Genomic DNA, 20,299 nt, shown 5'->3' with positions numbered 1-20,299 from the left:
GGACGCATCAGAGATTGTCGTACTCTCAATCTAGGATGGCATGGTCCAACCACTTGATCTGGGATCAAGATTTGTGAGGTCTGGGACCTCTGGACTGATTATGTCAGTCAGGGAATGATGTCTTTGTGACTGACCCACTTCTGTTCTGAAATAAAGAAGCCAGCAAAGCAAGTTTCGGCGGGATGACTCACGATGTTAATTGCACTAATAGATGGAGTTCTCCCTAGTTGAGAGGGAGTGTTAAATTTGGACAACTAGGTCCAAACTCCATGTTCTGATGCTCAGATTAAGAGGCTAATATTTTTGTTGGATTCCTCTTTCTGAGAGGTGTAAAATCCATATGAAAATAGTCTTAATCCGATGAGCAGAACTTATATTTTGAATTTATTATTCTTAATAAATTATATGTGCAAAGGTCAGCCAGTTTTGTAATGTAGGCTCACATGCCCAACAGATGTGTCACACACCCTCATTGATGGATATATATATATATATACAGGAAAAGTTGGAGAGAATTTGATCACAACACAACTCACATCTTCCTCTCTCATCCTAAAAAGTACGAGCTACCTGGAGGACGAATTTCAGCCACACGTGGGAAGGACGAAGAGGATTTTTCTGCTGCTAGGGTTTCGCAGAAGTTTGACCAACGTTGACTTTGGTCAACGCTTGGTCCAAACAAGCTGAAAACTTGTGGGAGGTTCGATTTTTGAAGGCCATACTACCTGGCACAAAAATCGAGGTCAAAGGGTTGATCGTTTTGCTGCTGTGTTGACTTTTAGCTTGCTGCCCCTGCGTTGACTTTTCAGGACAGCGTTGACTTTTGTAGGACTGACTTGGGTTGACTCATCTACTGGTTGGAGGGTTGTTGTGACACATGCTGGGCTGGCTGACCAAAGGAGACTTTGCTGGTTGAAGCATTCTGTTGACCGCCGAAACAAACACATACATTTTTCTTGTTTCTGATTTGTCTTCTGTAAAGATCTGCTTATATGTTCTATCTGCATTTTGCTTATCTACTTGTATGATTGCTGTGAGAAAAGTGAAATTGCTCTTAGCATAGAACATCTACAAAACTTTACAAGTTTGAACTTTGTTGTTTATTAAATTATTGTTCTCTCCATATTGTATATATTTTCTCCATATTATATATCTTGACCTTGATCCAATATATATTAATATTATATACTCTCCATTACTCTCCATTAAGCATTTATTGTTCTAATTATTTATTATGTAGAACAATGCCAAACAAGGATTTTGATGTGGTAGAAGGATACAACACAGCTTTGAGGAAAATTTATAGAGATATAGGAGTTGCAATGGAAGTCCGCCAAGAATTTGGAGGGTTTGTACAATCTACTGGTAGCTTTTCAAATCCAGTAGCTATGGATGATCGAGGGCATCTTGATCCTATTACTTCATAGGGCTTCCATGGTGGGGATAGCATTCATCTCTCTACTCTAGTCACCAGGTTGTCATCATAGGTTGCTAGTTCCTCATCAGCTGAGAGGCATTGGAGTACATATGGCTTCATCCATTCAGTGAAGCGAAACAATATGGGAGCGGCAAAGGCTGAGGATCTTGTGTATGTTCATTCCAACCTCAGTCTTCTATCTCATGTTGAACCAGAGTATAAAAAAGGTCTGAGCAGGATGTGGGATGTGGAGCCTGAGATCTCTGACTTGAACCTAACATTAAATGCCATGACTCACCTCAACCTACTTGAAGATATTGTTCCACCACTAGTCCAGCCTACTGATGACCCCCATCATCTATTCATGATGTAGAGTTGCAATATGCAGAAGATAATGCAGATCCATTTGAGGATATGTAAATGTATTTACTATTATCATTTATGATATTATGACCCTTTTTGTTACTTTCTATGAGGGAGGATGCATCATTTCATTGTTTCAGTCTTCATATTTATAATATATCTAATGGTTTCAGTTCTAAAAGTGTTTGATGGTTTCGTGGAGTATTTAATTTTTGAACTCTAGTGTTTTTTAAAAATTTTAAAATATTATTATATTTTATTTTTTTGTACGTGACATATCCTTGCCGTATCTAAAGCCTGGATTTTCAAAAAACTAGCGGATCCAGATCCGTATCCGAATCATAGTAACATAGCTAAAGTCCCTAGCACGACAACAAGAGGAGTACATTTGGGAGTTCCAAAGCAGACCTCTCAAGAGTACATAAATAAGGCTTGCAGCACTACCAACCCACCTCTATACACTAGGGAGAGAGGGGCAAAGTTTTCGAGACATATCATGTTGGTTGATTGGGTGGAGCAGCATGAGTTGACCATGGAGCAACATCAACATGGTGGGCTTACTCCATGTGCAGTTGTTCATGCATTCGATTTTTCCCATGGGATGGAATGGCGGGAAATTAAGTTGGTATCCTATTGACGAGATGATTCTCAAGTGGATATTCTTAGCTAGTGGCATAGCATAGCATGAGTCCTTATGCATAGATAATGATGGAAATACAAGGTGTTATCATAGTCCCAAGGCATATGGCATTGGGATCTAGGTGGATCTATTGCTAGCAGGTTGGGTCAGAAATGTGTTTCGTTAGCATGGAGGCATGATGTGACCCAGTGGTCCATATGGGATCCTATTATCAGTATACAGATGCCTCCACAGTGGGCAGATGTGGATTGCTTGAGGGAAAGCAATCTTGGTGAGGGAGGATTTGTAATACACCTCCTCCTCTATAACTCCGTTCAGAAATGTGGTCTTCACATCCATCTGATGGATCTACCAACCCATTTCTATAGCAATAGAAATAAGGGACTAGATAGAAGTGTACCGATCTACGGGAGCGAAGGTCTCATCATAGTCAACTCCCTCTATCTGTGAGAACCCTTTAGCCACGAACCTCGCCTTGAACTTCTCAAAGCTGCCATCCACAGGATGCTTGATCTTGTAGAGCCACCTGGAAGTCACAACTGACTTGCCCTCAGGCCTAGGTGCCACTTCCCAGACATTGTTCTTAATGATAGAGGCATAATCCTCCACCATAGCCTCTCTCCATACCTCCTGACTGGCAACCTCCTCATAGCTAGTAGGCTCAAAGTCAACAATGCTGGTAGCCTTGGCTACATAACTGCAAAATCGCTCAGGTGGCACACTCTCCATGTTCACCCTCCTCGGAGGACCAACAGACTTCGCTTCCTTCAAGATGTCTTCAAGCCATTTGGGGCTCCTCTTCCCTGAAGCTTCCCCATAGGGAACCTCATCCTCTGCACCCCAATCTGATGAACCTGAAAGTCTGCCAACTGACACTAGTGTGCCTGTACCAACACTTGTACTCGAAGAACTTGTACTGGCACCTGTGCCTGTCAGCTGAAGTGCCATGTGAACTCTATACTAGTGGACTCCCTAAAGAAGTGCTCGGTGATATCGCCCCTAGTGCCCCAGATGTCACTAACACTGAAGTACCTCCTATACCTGTCGATCCAGAACCCTGAGGTCCTACTCCCTATATGTGACCTCCCTGCTGAAGAGAAGTCTGTGACTCTCTCTAATCATACTCCCGTGATCTCCAATAGGCCCTCTCCTCCTCGAACTTCACATCCCTCCTAATCACTGCTCTCCGTTTAGAAGGAATGAAGATCCGATAGGCCTTCGAAGTCTCGTTGTAACCCATAAAGATACCCTTCTCTGCCATGGGTTCTAGCTTCGTCCTCTGCTCCTTGGGGATATAAGAATATGTGAGACATCCAAAGATACGAAGATGTCCCACATGAGGCTTCTCTCCAGTGAAAGCCTCCTCCGAAGTCATATTCCCCAATACTCTGTGAGGACTCCTATTCTGAAGATAAACAACAGTATTGCAGGCCTCAACCCACAAAAACAAAGTCAATCCCTAATCATGAATCATCGCTCTAGTAGCCCCAACAATAGCTTTGTTCTTCCTTTCAGACACCCCATTCTGTTGGGGGTTGTAAGGAACCGTGAACTCTCTCTTAATGCCCTCCTGTGCACAGAAGTCAGAAAACCCACCATCGGTGTACTCACCACCATTGTCTGACCTCAAGACCTAAATCTTCCTACCTGTCTGCTTTTCCACAAGATCTTTGAACTCTTTAAAGTGACTGAAGACCTCACCCTTAATCTTCAGGAAATATATCCAAGTCTTCCTAGAGTAGTCATCAATGAATATAACATAATATTCATAACCACCCAAAGACACATGAGACATACGACCACTAACATTAGTATGAATCAAGTCTAGTATACCTGTAGATATTTTGTCGCTTGCTGGGAATGGTAACTTGGTGTACTTGCCCAAAGCACACCCTCTGCAAACCTCATAATGCTCGACACTGGGATCAGGAACTCCAGTAGTGATCTCCCTCGGTACTCTCAAAGCTCCATGATGCATATGCACCATCCTCCGATGCCATAACTCGTACAAGTCTCTACTGTTGGTGGTACTAGTGTGAGTGCTACCAGATGTGCTACTCACCAATGCTCTTGCCAACTAAAAACTAAACCTGTATAGTTTCCCAGAGCAGACTCCAATCGCTTTGGCCAAAGTGATGGAAGCTGCCTTGCGATGCATAAGTACCTGCCCTCCTGAGAAAGTGACGTCAAACCCCTTCTCCTCCATAGCAGACACGGAAATCAAGTTCTTCTTCATCCTCGGAGCATACAAAACATCCATGACCTTCAAAGGAGGCAAAGACTCCCTCTCAAAGGTCAAAGTCCCCACACCAATAGCTCTCACAGTGCGATCATCTCCTAGTACAATCTCAATATCAAGTGCCCTCTCTGCAAGCTCTAAAAAGAACTCATGTGCACCTGTCATATGGCGGGAAGCCCCATTGTCTATGTGCCAAACATCAGATGATGTACTCCTACTAGATGTAGAAGTAATAAAGGCAAAGTCTTGGTCAAACTGTGAAGCAAACTTCTACACCTCTGTTGAAGTTGCAGTACCATTTTTCCCCTTGTTCTTCCTGTCAAGACACATAGCAGCAGAGTGTCCCATCTTCTGACATTCCCAACATTTGACTTTGGACATATCCATATCTTTCTTCTTCTTCTTCTCCTTTCCCTTAGCCCCATTTGATGAGGCCCCTTTCGTGGCCTTCCCTTTGTTCTTCCCCCTGGTTTTCAAGGCTACATCTACTATCTTCACCCCACCACTGTCAGTCTTCCGTATATCATGTTGCACACAATCATACCAGAATCTGTCCCAATTGGGAAGATTCTCCCTAGAGGTAACAGTGTCTCCAAAGACCTCCCAAGACTTAGGAAGTCCTGCTACAACTATCTTGTCTAACTCTGTGGGTGCAACTGTTTCAACAATAGCAGTCAACTCATCACGTATTTGTTTGACCCTACCAAGATAATGAACTACACTTTCATCCTTTGTCATCCTGATGTTCTTCAATTGTTCTTTGAGTAAAATCTTCCTGCTCTCATTAGTACTCTGATAGAGAGTGGTTACAGTTGTCCACATCTGATATGCATATGTGTTTCCTCTCACCTGAGGAACCACATGATCCTTCAGACTATCCATCAAAATCCTTTTTGCCTTTGCATTATTTTGTGTATTCAACAAGTTCATCTGCGACAGTAGGAGGTACAACCACTTGTCGCACTATGTCCCAAACTGTTGCCTCTTCAAACATTGTCTGAATTTTGTCCTTCCAAACGGCATAGTTGAATATCCCATCCAGTCTATCCTCTATCCTTAAGAACATGGCTATAATTGTTGTCCAAAATTTACAAAACCAAGAAAATGGAGAAATGAACTTTCTAGCACATCTTGTTGTCCCAAAAGTTCAGTCTATGTGAAATTTCACCTCGTTGTCCCAAAATATCAGTTTGTTGTCGAAAAATTCAGTTTGTTGTCCAAACCGTTGTTTGTTGTCCCAAACTATTGTTTGTTGTTCAAACTACAATTTTCAGCTTGTACCTCTAATACCAAGTTGAAATTTGATGACTAAAAAAAGTTTCCAACAATCCCATCCCGGTTTTAATTTCACCTTATCACTCCCATTCAGTTAAATGCCCTTGCCCATAAACATACATTCAACATATAGAATTCTGGAAATGAAATTTTCAGATTAAAACACATGGGACTGTCAACACATGCTGAAAATAAATATGGACATAATCAGACTAGCGACACACATAATAATACACAGATTTTTGGTCAACTTAGACCCAGGCAAAACCCCTTCAATCTTTTTCGGGGAAAACCTGCTAGAGAGCTTTGCAAATTTATTTATCTTTCAAGTTCAGGAAAAATACATTTGCAGACAAAACAAAACAGCAAAATACAACTCATCTCTTCAACCCAAAACTCCTTGAAAATCGTGCCCACTTTGCCTCGATTTTTGTGCCCACTTGAAGCTGAAAATATGTATTGTACAGATACGACTGTACGGATTTCCATACCGTTGTACGCACTATACGGATTTTTTCAAAAAAAATCAAAAACTTCTCTCGAACGACATGCAACTCACAATGTTCAATGTTGTTCGTATTGTACCCTCTGTTGTCTTCTAAACCTTGAAGATCTTCAATTTGGATGCTATATAACTTTTGATGTGAGCTAAACACTTCACATAATACATGATGTTGCCAACCATCCCATAAACTCAAATGTTACATGAAAAGATAACATTGCAAAACATTAAAAATTCTTTTATTACCAAATAAAGGAGGAATAAGGTTAGGAAGGACCAGAAAATACATAATCAATCAAAATCATTGCAGATTTTAATTTCTATTAGAATGGAGTGAACTACTTATGTTCTTTTCCCTTAGACAGACACAATGGAATCAATCTTCATTCCAACTAATCAAAATATCTCACTATTGTAAGGAAGTCCATGTGTGACCATCATATAAAGGGTCTTACTTTATACAACTTCATTGATATGATATAGTTCAATTTTGATGAGGTGACAAACAAAATTTCAAGCAAAGCAAGTGGAGATTGTGATAGGCAACCACAAAATGAACATTACGCTAACCTATTCCATAGGGGATTGGGCATGCATACAAATAGTGAAGCTAAATTCATTTCCAACCAATGGGATCATAGCCATAAATAACCATAAAATATTTTAGTTTCGGAAACTGAAAATAGACATAAAAACTTCAAACATCATAAGTAACAATTTTCAAACAATGATGTGGGCCTGCCAAATAAACTTGTTGAATTAAGTGTGAAATCAAACCATTAGCTGAACACAAAATTACCTATTATTAATCAAAATATTCATCATTAAAATAGAATAAATGAGGATAGCAACTAACCTTTTTCAAAGATGAGAAGTCAATACCAAAAAATGATAAATGTTGAGCTAACAGGGGATCTTCAACGGTTTCATCCTCAGCATAAGAATAGACATCTAAAAAGTTAACCACAATAAAATGAAGGTATTAAAAATATGAAAGGGGGTGGACACCTCTTTTTATCATCAATTAACAGTTCTAAGTAAGATACCCGAATAACATACATTTTTTTAAATAGGTGTTCAGAAAATCAGTAGTCAATTTATTTTAAACTTTCCCCACCATATCATTTTGTTTTGGGGAATGACAATCTTGGCACAAACATAAAAACGACCTCAGAAAAATGCACATATAGTATAACATGCATATAGGATTAATGAATGAATACATGACAAATACTTTGTGCTCCGTCATAGAATCAATACAACTGTCATTAAGGTAGCAAGTTCATAAATATTTCATAGTCGCCTAATTGATTCCTATACAATCAATTGACTATGCTAACACATCTACCCTTCCCCAATGGTAAATCCTTTTAGATATGTATTGGATGTGAATTGACATAGATATGTCAAGGATCTACCAAATAATCATATCCAAATTAGATATGTGACAGATCCTTATAAGCTTTCTCTCAAATATGCTACAACCTGTCATCCCATAATGGATCCAAAAGCTATTTGAGGGAAATAAATTAAAACCATAAAAAAAAAAATTCTAACAGCCCAGGAAAATTTTGGGAGAAATTTATCTTAAAGTGTGGTAAGATGAATCTTACAAGTCCCTAGTATCCAAACAGTAAAATGTATCCCTAGTATCCAAGTCCCTAGTATTGAAGAGGAAGAGGAAGATATTTCAGAGGCAGGGGGGCAGACACTCTCAAGGAGAAAAGTCAGATTTGCACTGCATACGCTGCAAAAGAAATGGATCACATGATGCCTCCACATGCAAGTTACCTTGGGACAAAATTGAACAGCAAAGAAACCAACCCAAAGGTAAAACTAATGACACAGACAAAGGTAAAGCACCTGAATCCGCTCATTATGTTGTGGCACAATGTAATATTGAAGTAAATGAAGACTTATTTAATGCTTCACTTGCTTCTTGGAAAAATGATTGGTTGCTTGCTTCAGGAGCAACTTGCCACATGACTCATAGAAAAGATTTTTTGAAGAATTTACTAACAATGTTGATGGAGCAATATACTTTGTAGACCAATCAAAAATCAAGCCACCAAGGCTTGGCACAATCAGGCTTAAATTGCCTGGTCTTCCAAACTTTCTTCTGCATCATGTTCTATATCTCCCACAGCTGAAGAGAAACTTGTTGTCCTTGGTCCACATCCGCCAGCAAGGTCACTCCATTCATATGTTTGACGGCAAGCTTGTGGTGAGAAAAGCATCTAACCACTCACTTGTCATGAGGAGGATAGAAGAAGAAAGGCTTCTCAAGCTGTAGCGTACCTCTACTCGTGCACAACATTTCTCATACAGCTCTCATTATGAAGAAAGTACACTTCCATCAAGTTTATTATGGCATGCTAGATTTGGACATTTGAACTATGACAACCTCCACTTGTTGAAGAAAAATGGTGTTACTGGTTTGCCTACAATTCCTAGGAAACTTAAGCAATGTGATACTTGCATTCTAGGAAAGCATAGCAAACAGTCTTTTCATGATTCACATTCAAGAGCACATAGAAAACTTGAACTCATTCATTCAAATTTATGTGGTCCAATGCCTGTTCGTTCTGCAAATGGAAATAAATATATGATGACATTTATTAATGACTACACCAAAATGTGTTGGGTTTATTTGTTGAAGAACAAATCTGATGTTTTTCAAACATTCAAGAACTTTCATACATGGATCGAAAATGATGCACAATCTCATATTGGCTCTATTCGCACTGATAATGGAAAATAATATACTTCAAATTAATTTGAAAACTATCTTCGCCAACAAGGGATCAAACATCAAACAACTGTGCCTTATAATCCCCAATAGAATGGTGTAGCTGAAAGAATGAATAGGACAATTTTAAATATGGTGCACTCCATGATGTTCTTCAAAAATGTAAAATTGATGTTTTGGGCTGATGCAGTTCTATGTGCTATATATATAAAGAATAGATGTCCATCTAATGCTATCAGAAACAAGACTCCCTATGAAATGTGGTATGGGCACATTCCTTCGGTAAAGCATCTCAGGGTCTTTGATTCCACCTGTTATGCCTTGATACCAAAGGTACATAGAAACAAACTTGGTGCAAGAAGTCGTAAGTGTATCTTCCTAGGATATTCAAAACCCTCCAAAGCATGTCGTCTCTATGATGAAGTCAATAAAAAGCTTGTTGTATCTAGAGATGTAATCTTTCTTGAAGCATCCAAAACTAACAATGTTGTTGAGCGGCAACTTGATCGCTTGGATAGATTCGCAAATGCAAAATCATTTCAAGAATTTGATAATCAGATTCCATATCTTGAAGGGGGGATTCCTGTACTAGATCAACCTGTGGAATCTTCTTCTGAAGCACTCTCTCCCCCGCATGAAAATCAAATGGATGATACTTTAAGTGATGTGATTGATAGAATTGGGAGACTCAATCTTGACTCAGTCCCAACTCAATCAACGGAGCAGCCTGGACCATCTGAGAAAGGTCCTCCAAAGTGGCTGACAAAGACACTTGAAAGTGTTCATCGTGATGAAGTTGGAAAGACGGGAACTTGAAATTCAAACCGGCAAAAAGGAGGTGATGTAGATGACTCTGATTCACCTGTTGATATGGATGTTTCTTATGATTGTGAATTGAATTTGTCTACAGATTTCGAACCAACTTCCTTCAAAGAAGCTGCTTCTCATGATGAATGGAAAGAAGCAATACAAAAGGAGTATGATGCCCTGATAAAGAATGGCACTTGGAAGCTGGTTGATTCTCCATTAGGAACCAAACCAATTGGCTGCAAGTGGGTCTACAAAAACAAGTATAAAGTTGATGGCTCACTTGACAAGCACAAAGCCAGGCTTGTGGCAAAAGGTTTTGCACAAAAGGAAGGGGTCGATTATGAGGAGACTTTTGCCCCCACAGCAAAATGGGCTACCATCCGGACACTCTTTGCCCTAGCAGCTCAGAACGGTTGGAAAGTCCATCAAATGGATGTAAAAACTACTTTCTTGAATGGAGATCTAAAAGAGAATGTTTTTATGTCCCAACCTGAAGGATTTGTTGTGAAAGGACATGAACATAAAGTATGCAAACTTGTGAAATCCTTGTATGGCCTCAAACAAGCACTGCAAGCCTGGTATGAAAAACTAACTAAGCATCTTCTAAAACTCAATTTCAAACATTATGATCTTGATAATGCAACTTTATTTGTCAAGAAAGTTGGCAAAACAGTTGTATATCTTGTGGTATATGTAGATGACCTTTTGATGACAGGGAACAATGAAAGCTACATTGCATCCATAAAGAAGGAATTGAGGAAAGGTTTTGAAATGACTAATTTGGGCTATGTTCATTACTATCTTGACATTGAAGTAACTCAATATCTGAAGTCCATATTCCTTTCTCAAAAGAAGTACATTGGAGATCTGTTGAATAGGTTTGGCATGACAGAACGCAATCCTCTTACTACTCCAATGGAACAAAACTTAAAGCTCACATCCATTGAAGGAACGGAATTTGAGGATGCAACAAAGTATAGACAGCTTGTAGGAAGTCTCAACTACCTAACTACTACCAAACCAGACATTTCGTTTGCTGTTGGAATCCTCTCCAAGTTTATGCAAAAGCCTTGTGAAGGACATTGGTCTGCTGCAAAAAGAGTTCTAAGGTACTTGAAGGGAACTCAAGACTTTGGAATCAAGTATACACAAGTGGACGACTTCAACTTGATTGGATATTCTGATTCAGACTTCGATGGAGACAAAGAAACTGGGGTATCTACTTCAGGTTATGCTATGAGTCTTGGATCAGGAGCTGTCTCCTGGAGATCACGCAAACAATCAGTTCCAGCATATTCCACAACAGAGGCAGAATATGTGGCAGCAGCTGAGGCAACAAAAGAAATTGTGTGGCTCAGGAAAATTCTTGAAGATTTGCAAGTAAAACAAGTGCAATCAACTCCACTCATGATTGACAATACCTTGGCAATAAAGTTGGCCAAGAACCCAAAGTTCCATGATCGAATGAAGCACATCAATACTAAATATCATCTGATTCGACATCATGTTGAGGCCAAAACAATCCATCTCCGCCATTGTTCCACTAATGAGCAAATTGCAGAGATCTTCACCAAAGCGCTTGGAAGAGAAAAGCTTGAAAGATTCAGAACGATGCTTGGACACACCAACATCCTTTCAGATTAAGGGGGGAATGTTGACACCTAATCATAAGGATTGGGTGAATAATGTAACTAATGTAAATAAATAATAGAAAATATGAAAAGTCACCGAGAGATGAAAGGTCAGTTCTGCAGTGGGATTCAATCAAACTCAATGATCATCCAATTAACTGATCAATCAGCCCAAAATAGCTAGTGCATGCAGAGAATTCAAGTTCCCCAACTGTGGTGGAGATTCCAAGGCAGTGTAACATCAGTAGTAGACTAGTCTTGAGGGTTCAGCTATTGCATGCAGTCAAATGATCAACCTTGGGAATTACGCAATCCATTTTGGAGAAATTCCTAAATAATATGGGCCTAATTTCTCAAGGAATTATGCAAGGAAATAGGGGCTCAAGCAGAGGCAGAAATTCACAAAGTCTCAATCAAAGCTTCTCAGTGAGCAGAGAGATAGGTTATCCACTTACAAGTTGTGCTCAATTGAGCAAAGCAATTGTAATACATCTCTATTCATCAGATTAATGCAAGCAGTTGCAAATCTACACCATAATTTCTACATGAGAATGAGGAGAGTTTGTTACATCAGTGATTAGCAAGTTCTATAAATTTTCATGTTGAAGCAAAATTGTTGGAAGCTTCTCCAATTAGATGGATTCAATCCCAAACCTCTCGAGGAAAAGATTAACAAGCAAGGTGCCAAAATGAAAATGGGGCCCAAAAAAATAATTTCAACAATAGGTTAAGCTTGATGCTAGGATGGTTGTTGAAGGGGATGAGCAGTATTTCATTCAGAAAGACAGTCTTTCATTGAGAAAGACAATGCCCTCACGAAAGCACAAGCAAACTACTCTCTCTTTGCCAATCATGAAACAAACAATGTTCAAGATTAGACCAATCATAATTTGGCATTCCATGTGTAAGAAGGTTCATCAGAAATTCAAAATGGATAAGTATGTGTTGCATGGTGATTTTTATACTTCAGATATGGATAACATGGATGTTGTTTTGGGATATCCTTGGATGGAATTCGTGGGTACTATCAATATTAATGTGCAGAAGAAATTCCTAAAGCTCTGGTATAAAAGGAAGAAAATTACGTTGCAGGATATTTCCATTAAGCCACAAACGGAGACTAAGGAAGCAGTAACACAAAGCTCTAATGAAATTTACACATCAGATGATGAACCTTTGATGATCGACAACCAAACACAAATAGAGGCTGAAGCAGAAAAGGTTACAGGTGCTGATACATCAGATGAGGGCTCAGTGGTTGAAGTAATATTGGAAGATTCACACCACAGCAAGCACCACAATATGCACCAGATAACAGTGAGGCTCCAGTGAGGGGTGAATTAAAGAAAAAGACACCGTGGGTTAAAACATCAACATATTATCACCCACATCACCCTACAAAAAGATAACCAACAAGATGGCAACCAATTAGCCACAAGGACAACAACCCCCACATGATAGATAGAGAGAAGCGACGATCCACCTACCACACATCAACACAGAAGAGCCACCAGAGTCAACATCCATCTCAAACGAGCGAGGCACCAGCTAGATTGAGAGTTCACCTTTCTCTTGGATGGCTAGATGCACGTGCATGGTACCAGTGGACTACTCTTTTGAGTAGATCTTATTATTTGTGTTCTTCCCTTGTTTCGGGGACAAAACATGTTAAGGAGGGTGGAATGTAGTATACCTAGGGGGGATAATATGGGGTACAAAGGGAGGTACCCAAGGGAATAATGTAATAATGGAATGAGCCATAGTAATAAATAAGGTGGTTAACCCGTATCATGTAAGGGACCACAAGTAGTTAGCAATAATGTAATAAGCCCATGGTATTAGATAGATGGTATTGAGGGAACCATGGTAATGACCCATGGTATTGTATGTATGAGGCCTATATAGAGGCTAGAGACTCCACATTGAGGGATGTCAAGGATTATTGTATGAACAGGCATACAAAGGGATGTCAAGGATTATTGTATAAACAAGCATATACTTATCCCTTTGTACCCCATATTATCCCCCCTAGGTATACTACAATGTGGATCAAAGAAGCCCTCCACATACCAAAAAAACTTCATGTTTTTCATTTTGAATAATGAACATTACCTTTTTTCTCAATAACAGTTCAGATCTTCTAGGTCATTTATATGTAAAACTTCCTCAAAAGAGTCAGGAGGAAGAATACAAAGCCTGTCTGAAATTCTCCTTTTGGAACATCCACAAAGTTCATGCATATTTTCTAAGGAATGCATTGCCAAGCCAAGAAATGGAAGGGAAAATTGATTGATTTTGACTGATGCAATGGAGTTTCAAACCCTGAAGAATAAAGTGAGGAAATTGCAGTTGACAATGAGAGAAGAAGAGCAAGTAGAGAATGAAGTCAAATGTAAAAACATGCAAGCACACAGGAATGGACAACTTCTTGAGACTTCAAAATGCTCATGAACTTTACTAACGCATAAGTTATTCCACATATACAATATTTCAAATCATTTGTTCATGTCATATATATGCTAGTTATAAGTATGTAAATATTTCATACAACAAAGCATGCAATTTTTTATACAAAAAGTGGTATGCACTGTGAAAGTACTCGTCTTCAACATTTATTTATCTCATGTGCTTTGATGTTATTTTTGGTTCTACAACACATCTAAAATTGAATTTACAACAGCTTTATCCCAAAATTTAACTGAGCAAAATGCTGCCACCATCTTAACTGAAATATAAAGTTTCTCAAAGTTCAATAAAAGGGTGGATGAATCAAAGCCAAGCTGCTTTAATAATGTTAAAATTGGAAACTAGGGCCAAACTCCATGTGGGTCTACTTATTTATGGCAGCTGATATTTTTCTTGGATTCCTCTCGTCGAAGAGGTGTAGGACTGATCTAAAGATCATCCGATTCCGACATGTATTCATGGAGATATGAATTTATTTGTGTTATGGGACAATTTGTCAAGGTCGGCCAGCGACCAAATTACCCCCACTTATCCTCAACGTTTCACCATAAATAGGAGAGGTCTCCAAGTGATTTGGTCACTCATCTCTTGTGATCCCTCTCTCCACTCGTTTGGGTTTTAGTGGCATGAGAGGCCTAAAAAGAGAAAGTCTATATGCTGCCCTAGAGGAGATGCCTTAGCCCTAGACACAGTCAAAGAGAAGGCTATACGCAGTCAATGAAGCATGCCCTAGCCGCAGTCATGGAGGAGTCTTATCACAGCAAAGAGAGGCTCCTACGCTGTCCTAAAATAGGCTTCTCTAACACAGCAAGCAGAGACCCTAAGTTGCTGTCCTAAAGTACCCTAAACAAAGGTCTAGAAGGGACCCTAAACGCAGGTAAGGAAAAGCCCTAATCACAGCCATGAAGGAGATCTAACCACAGCTAAATGATGCCCTAATACGCTGTCCTAGGCCGCAGTCATTGAAGGTTTGTATGCAGCAAGAGGAGGCACTTAATGCAGTCATGGAGGAGTGACCTAAACGCTGTCCTGAAGGAGTCATATAGCTGCAGAGGAAGAAGACACCTTGCCGCAGTCAAGGAGGCTCTTCCACACAGCAAGAAGAGGCTGTCTATATGTTGTTTTATTGGAGACTTAGCCGCTGTGATAAAAAGCCCTCATCTGCAGTCCAACTAGGAGTAATCTGGCCGCAGAGAATGGAGGGTCAAGCTGTGCCCTTGCTGCAGAGAAAAGAGGAGCTAGCGCTGCCCTAGTCACAGTCCTAAAGGAGGTCACCTTGGCCACAGTTGGAGAGACCCTAATCAGCAGCAAATGAAGGAGGAAAGCCATAGATAAAGGAGGCCCTTACACGCTGTTTCACAGCTAGAGTTCTAACAGCTGGTTGCTGTCTAGAAGGAGGCCTTACACAGTCACCTAGCCGCTGGGATAATGCCACATTGCTGTAGGTGACAGCATGGCCATTTCAGTATTGTTTGGGTATGATATTCTGGGCAAAAGTATCCAATAAGGAGGAGCTATGGGGCTGCTGCATAAAGGCTGATTTGGTCACTGTGTGAAGGAACAAGGTTACAGTCAACTGCTGGGCTAGGCCACAGGCCATAGCCAGCAGTTGGAGGCCTCTTTAAGTGCTGCGTTCAGACCCTACAGGGCAGGGTATCATTGGAGCAAATGTGTGCAGGCAAGCTGCAGTCAATAGGTGGACTGTGGGGTTCGTTTAGAGAGCTGCAGCTCACAGTGTTTGTGCTCTATCTAGTGTCCAGGTTTGCTATGAAATGCATCAGTCCTTACTGCATATGAAAGGTGCCAGATCAGCAGCCTTGACATGATCAGTGAAGCAGCAAAGGAGGAAGAGCTTTATAGAAGGAAAGCTTCAGTATTCTGGGTAATTGGTTGAGCTGCTCTAGGCTTATCATCTGCTGCATTGTGTCATCTTCATGGTGAAGATCTCTGATGTCTGATCTCCTATTTTGGCAAGTCAAAGTGTTGACTTCAAATGTATTTGTACTATCTATCTCTCTCTGTGCTGAACTATTGAAGAATATAAGAAGAATTGATCAAAGGTTTCCCACATTGGGGTTTGTCCCTGGCTGGTGCCACATCTTGTGTCCTCTTGTCTTGGCTTGTCTTTTGATGTTTATGTTTATGTTCTATCTACACTTTACTATCATGCTGATGTGATTGCAAATCTGAATATTGTCATTGAGCTAAAATGAAAAATTGAAGTAAATTGCTCTTAGCATAGAACATACCTAAAATTAACAAATGACAAAAGGCTTCGATGAATTGTAGCATATCATGGTCATATCAGAAAACACTACCTTAAGATTCATATTGCTCCTCACAAGAAAACCCAACAACATAATGATAACCAATTACCAAGTAATACCCATTTGTCCCAAAAATATAATACTGCCTTTGCATGCTTAAATAGGCATGTGGAAGCAACAAGTAACAGGAAAAGCAAAATCCAAACTCTAACAAGCTATCAGTCACTGGAAAAAGAGAAATATTTAGCTGAAAATGTAAACATTCATTACCCGCAGTTTCTAAATCTGCCGTGATGGTACCAAGCTTTACTGCTAAAGGGTACTTCGTTTCTTTGTAATGCTCAACAGCATGATCATTGCCTCCAGTTCCATCCCAATTCTTTCTCCCACAAAGAATCATGCCATCTGTAAGATTGAGCCACAAATTTTCGACCTTGTCACACTTTGCACACTTCCATCCAGACGGAGGAACTGTGACACCATTATCAATCTGTTGCAAGTTCATTGCATATGCACTAACTTGCTTCTTATCATCTACCCAAGCTGCAACCTGTTCTTTGCGCTCAGCGCCCACAGCTGACAAAACACCATCAACTGATAATCTGACCTGACATGTTTAAAGCATACAAACGCATGAAAAAAAACAATAGTAGGAAGTCATCTAAGTTTCCACTAAATTACAAGCATTTAAAGCTTTCGTTCTCCACTACAAAATTCAAACTACAATTCCCATTATTAGACACTTAAAAGTCAAGTTAGGGCCATTTCCCACAGCTTGTTAAATTTAATTTAGCTTCCCGTGAGTGAAATATCATTTCCTGCATAAATTTGTTAAGATATGTAAGCTAACTAAAACTATATCCACTAAATTCTGTGCCTTTTTCTTACTTCTTAACAGCCCTGCCTATGTGCCTTTAAAAACTGTAGAGGTAGTTGCCATAAATTATTATATTTGACTAGATACTAGGCTCATCTAATCAGAGACTATGGTCTGTGCAAAACAGCCTCTAGACTGGTTACCTTTTCTGGCAGTTCTACCGAAGGGAATGGAAGTGTAACGTTATCAGGCAATATGACAATCTTATATGAATCTTCATACTCCTGCTCTCGGTTTTCAAAGCCCCCATCAATACCTGCAAAGATGCATTAATCAGATGCAAGAGACAAACCATCTGTAAATCATAATTTATTTTGAAAAGAGGCATGGAGGCAAAGCTACCACTAGTCAGATAACCTGGACAGGTTGCACGTTAATTGCATAATATTTATGAACATTGACTAGAACCACGAGAACCAGCAAATGCTTTAATTGTTGGACGAATATTTCTTTATCACATTTTTTCACTGAGATGATTCGAACATAATCTGAATAAAACAATGACACGCTGCATCTTCAATTACCTGGGAAAGGCAATAGTAAAGCATGCAAGGCATAGTGTACAAAGAAAACACATAAACAACATAAACAAGTCTACCGCTAATTGGCATATACACGCAATAAAGTAACAGATACAGCATAAAGGGCCATTCATTGTTTGAAGCAAAAGTACAAAGTATCTTTAAAGTTTTATCTTCGCCAAGCGAAATTTCTCAAGAGTTCATTTAGAGCAATTTTTTACTTTGCTAGATAGAGAAAATGGCAAAAAACAACCGCAATTTAATAGCATTTATGTGATTCCCAAGACTGCAGCACAATCCTGCTTAAGAAGGGGCTCCAAACTATCTGAAACAGGGATATGTCCCAAGTTTTCTACGGCAAGCTTATCTAAGCAACTCTCAAAATGAAATAAAATTATATTAATGTCCATTAATAACAAGAATATGTCAATAGCATGCCATGTTATCAGAGTGCCAGGTGCATCTGATCCCTAAAAGGAAAAAGTGAATGACCTTTAATGAACCATACCTATTGCTAGAAGCGTTGGCTTCTTGAAAGGCCTATCTTCACTGACAGGCTTTTTAGTTGACTTGATGTGCAAGTAAACTGGATTTCCACTTTTCTTGTAGTTCCAAAACACGCAGTCCTTTCCAAATGCTAAAAATGAATTTAAGTCGATGAAAAGTCCTCCCTCTGACTTCTGCTCCTCAGAAAACAGCAGAAAATTAATTTCACCAAAATCCTAAATAGACAGACGATAAGAAACAGCAACCCAATCCCATAATCCAAAATTTAGTGGAAGCAGGTGACAAACCGGAGTATCAAAAGATACGCAGCACTCCTCCTTGTATATACGATTAGACGGCTCTGGAATCCTGACTCTCGATAAATGGGAGCGCAACAACTCCATTGCAGGTCGTCCTGACATTTTCTTCACCTAAAAGCAAAACAGAACATGGCGATGTCACTACATTACCTCCAGTGATAGAATCTGCAACCTATTGAACATTGCATATGAAGTATTAGGTGAAATTGTGAAGAAAAAAATCGCCAAATTCAGCTTAGTGGGAAATTTTTAAAAACTCTTAGTTCAATGCTATAAGGTATAGTATAACTTCTTTAAATAATATCGTGTTGTTCAATATTTGAACCGTTACACACTGAAATTGCAAGCAGTCAAGCTTACAATGTTCTTTTTATATTGTTCATTTTTATAACACCTACTAGATGTGAAAATGGGTCTTTAAACAAAATACCAGACCTGGTCCGGGTACCTGCATCATTGGTATAAAGTATTTTTTTTACCCCAGACCAACTATATGTGGAAATAGGTCTTTAACCAATATACCAGACCTCGTCGGGATACCTGCATCATTGGTATAAATTAACACATGGTGTTGTATGTGGTTGTATGTAAATTTGTAGCGACGCAAGGCACCACATGGGATCGAACTCAATACCAACTACATGTGGCTAAGGGTTCTTAACCAAAATGCTACACCAGGACATTCAGCAAAGTACCCACGTCATTTTACAGAAACCACCCAATGTTTGGCAGAAGCGGAATCACAGCTCCTGGGGAATGTTGCTTGAAGATTCTCAAGTAGAGCTCAGAAAGAAATGGTCAGAGAATCTAACCTGGACAAATTGTGGTAAACTCCCGAAGCCACCTACCACCTTGCATTGTTACCATGGGTGTTTAGTATTAATTCAGTTCCATGTACTCCATCGAACTTAATCTAAATATCCTTAGAATTGGCGTGTTATTCGTTTCAACAAGATCCTTCAAAGATGAGACAAGATCAAGATCAGTACCTTCAAGAAGAAAACTGTGGCAGGCGAACTGGACCTTCCTTTTCCTCTCTTGAAAATCCTCGACCAGGTGGGTAGAAAGGGCAGGGCGGCAATTAAAAGAGATTGGGTAGCTCTGTGATTTCTCAAGAAGGCCAAAGTTGGGAGTCAGGAAACGGACCTGAAAAATAATAGCATGAGCATGAAGATGGGAATTTAATGCCTGCCCAGTTCCTTGTTTTACCGCAGCCAATTTCTGGTCATGGGCAGCCAATACTAAGAGACTCGAGCTTTGAAACCGAAAGAATTCATAGGGTGGGCAACCAGATATGGGAGTGCAGGTAAAAGCAGCGGGCAACAGGTGGGTTTAAAAAGGGAAGACGATGGAATACAGTAAGGAATAGTAGTCGGATTCCTTGCCCTCCTTCCAAGCAAATATATGAAGGGTAGATAGATTTTTCATCTTTATAGTTTGAATTATGCAATGATACCATTATTTATGGACCATGTAAAAATATTTACATTTTGGTATACGTATGTTCTAGTAAGCTAATTGCACGATGCAAATAAATCATGAGGCTCTTTTTTCAATCGGTTATAAAGTGTTCTCAAGTTAAGAACGTAGTCTTTTTGCTCATTAAAAAAGTTAATTAAAATTAAAGTAATAAGCTATTGTTATTATCCAGAGGAAATGGTAAAGGCATGATACATGTGTGTTTAATTTTGGTCAATTTCTTGTTGTCAATGGCCAAGGTCAGAAGTCTTACTCGT

The 20,299-nt window shown here is 39.5% G+C and overlaps 1 protein-coding gene across 7 annotated transcripts in view; it reads right to left on the bottom strand.

The window, feature by feature from the left end:
• UBP14 (ubiquitin-specific protease 14) overlaps window positions 1-19,983 on the bottom strand; it is a 141,293-nt gene extending 121,310 nt beyond the window's left edge. For 4 of the 7 annotated variants that reach the window (XM_089428637.1, XM_089428635.1, XM_089428639.1 and 1 more), the window contains exons 1-6: window positions 19,553-19,982; window positions 18,552-18,674; window positions 18,266-18,437; window positions 17,380-17,492; window positions 16,630-16,966; window positions 7,293-7,387 (exon numbers count right to left, since the gene is read on the bottom strand). In XM_089428637.1, the coding sequence (XP_089284763.1) occupies window positions 7,293-7,387; window positions 16,630-16,966; window positions 17,380-17,492; window positions 18,266-18,437; window positions 18,552-18,665 (831 nt within the window). In that variant the 5' untranslated portion in view covers window positions 18,666-18,674; window positions 19,553-19,982. Of the gene's footprint in view, window positions 1-7,292; window positions 7,388-16,629; window positions 16,967-17,379; window positions 17,493-18,265; window positions 18,438-18,551; window positions 18,675-19,375; window positions 19,415-19,552 lie in introns of all 7 variants that reach the window. The other 3 variants (XM_089428636.1, XM_089428641.1, XM_089428640.1) reach the window with 3 other exon arrangements.
• Between the last annotated feature and the right edge of the window lie 316 nt (window positions 19,984-20,299).

Source organism: Pinus tabuliformis, chromosome 4_2 (assembly GCF_031772625.1).
Source record: "Pinus tabuliformis cultivar Carrire ecotype Pingquan chromosome 4_2, CPIR1, whole genome shotgun sequence".
Taxonomy (NCBI): Eukaryota; Viridiplantae; Streptophyta; class Pinopsida; order Pinales; family Pinaceae; genus Pinus; species Pinus tabuliformis.
Note: the sequence above shows the minus strand (reverse complement) of the source record. Positions and strands in the feature narration are given on the sequence as shown.